This window comes from Esox lucius, chromosome 24, assembly GCF_011004845.1.
Source record: "Esox lucius isolate fEsoLuc1 chromosome 24, fEsoLuc1.pri, whole genome shotgun sequence".
Lineage (NCBI taxonomy): Eukaryota > Metazoa > Chordata > Actinopteri > Esociformes > Esocidae > Esox > Esox lucius.
The window spans coordinates 13740760-13741958 of NC_047592.1; the positions used below are offsets into that span (position 1 = coordinate 13740760).

Here is a 1199-nt window from a genome sequence, read left to right on the forward strand (position 1 = left end):
AGCTTGTAACCAACATTACAGTGAGAAGAGATTGACTGAGATGAGATTGAGGTTGTGTAAGGAAGATCAGGTCCGTAACCTCATGAACAAGACTTTCTAATGCTGCAATAAATAATATACTTTCTCTCTCCCCTGACAAACGGGTATGCTAATTATTACAACCACTATACAAAACGGCCGATTTCTAACAAGTGGAATAAATTGTGTTACTTTGGAATATAGATTACGATGGCACTCCTCGTTCATCTCCATACTCAAGCTCGTAGGGATACTGGTAATTACACACTCATTAGTAAGTCTAAGCGACCAGACTTGGAGTCCCTGAGTCCTGGAATTCTCAAAGCAGTTTGGTTAGGCCCGGGAACACATGACCTTGGAGTCATCCCTGAGTCGTTGGGCATAATTAACTTTATTTTAGACCCAGGAACACATACCATTTTACATTTTACATTGCCAGCTTTTACTATTCAACAAAATATGAAGGTCTTTCTTTCAATGACTTCCCCCTGAGTAAAATGGGAGAGTCGTGGGAGTTTATTTTGTCTTGTTGTCTTCCAGAAAGGGTGATTTGAAAATTGTTTAATTGAAACAAGCAACCAATACAGCAGAATGTAAAGTTTTATCTATTTAGAAATGTCAGATCTGGATACAATGTTGGCTTTTGCTGCTGCATGTAATCCTTTATTCAAAGACATAAGATTATGGTGATGGCAATTTAAGATCTTTTAGCTGCTTAGGTGTCATATAAAGATCTCTGCTAGTAGATGTTTCTTATGCATCTTGTATCCATAATAGATGTCTCTTAGCTTTCAATCTTTTTACCACTTTCCTTCCCTAACTCCTTTTGAAATCTGTTGCATGTCAAGTGACTGGGCATTTAGTCTTCACCTGTAACACAAACATAGCAGTTAGCTTTGATTCTGAGACAAACCTATACTTGACTTTATGAACCATGTGTAATAATGCTCAAAGCCTGGATAGGGAGGCTATATTATATAGTATCACACTTGAGAGATACATAAACGGTATGGAACAGCAAAGCAGATGCACAGTGAATGCACTCCGCATCAGCCTCTATTCAGATTCTAATTACTTTAAAGCCTGATTCTATTTAGACTTTTAGAGGCTAAACCCTGTTCCTATTCAGATGCTATAAGAGGCTAAAGCCTTGGTTTATTCAGAAATCTAAGAGGCTAAAA

The 1199-nt window shown here is 37.7% G+C and overlaps 1 protein-coding gene across 1 annotated transcript in view; it reads right to left on the reverse strand.

Annotated features, from left to right (window-relative positions):
• Positions 1-391: 391 nt before the first annotated feature.
• LOC114830309 (DNA ligase 1-like) overlaps positions 392-1199 on the reverse strand; it is a 15000-nt gene continuing 14192 nt past the window's right edge. The window contains exon 2 of the mRNA XM_029117690.2: positions 392-888. Within this exon, the coding sequence (XP_028973523.2) occupies positions 885-888 (4 nt within the window). The 3' untranslated portion in view covers positions 392-884. The remainder of the gene's footprint in view (positions 889-1199) is intronic.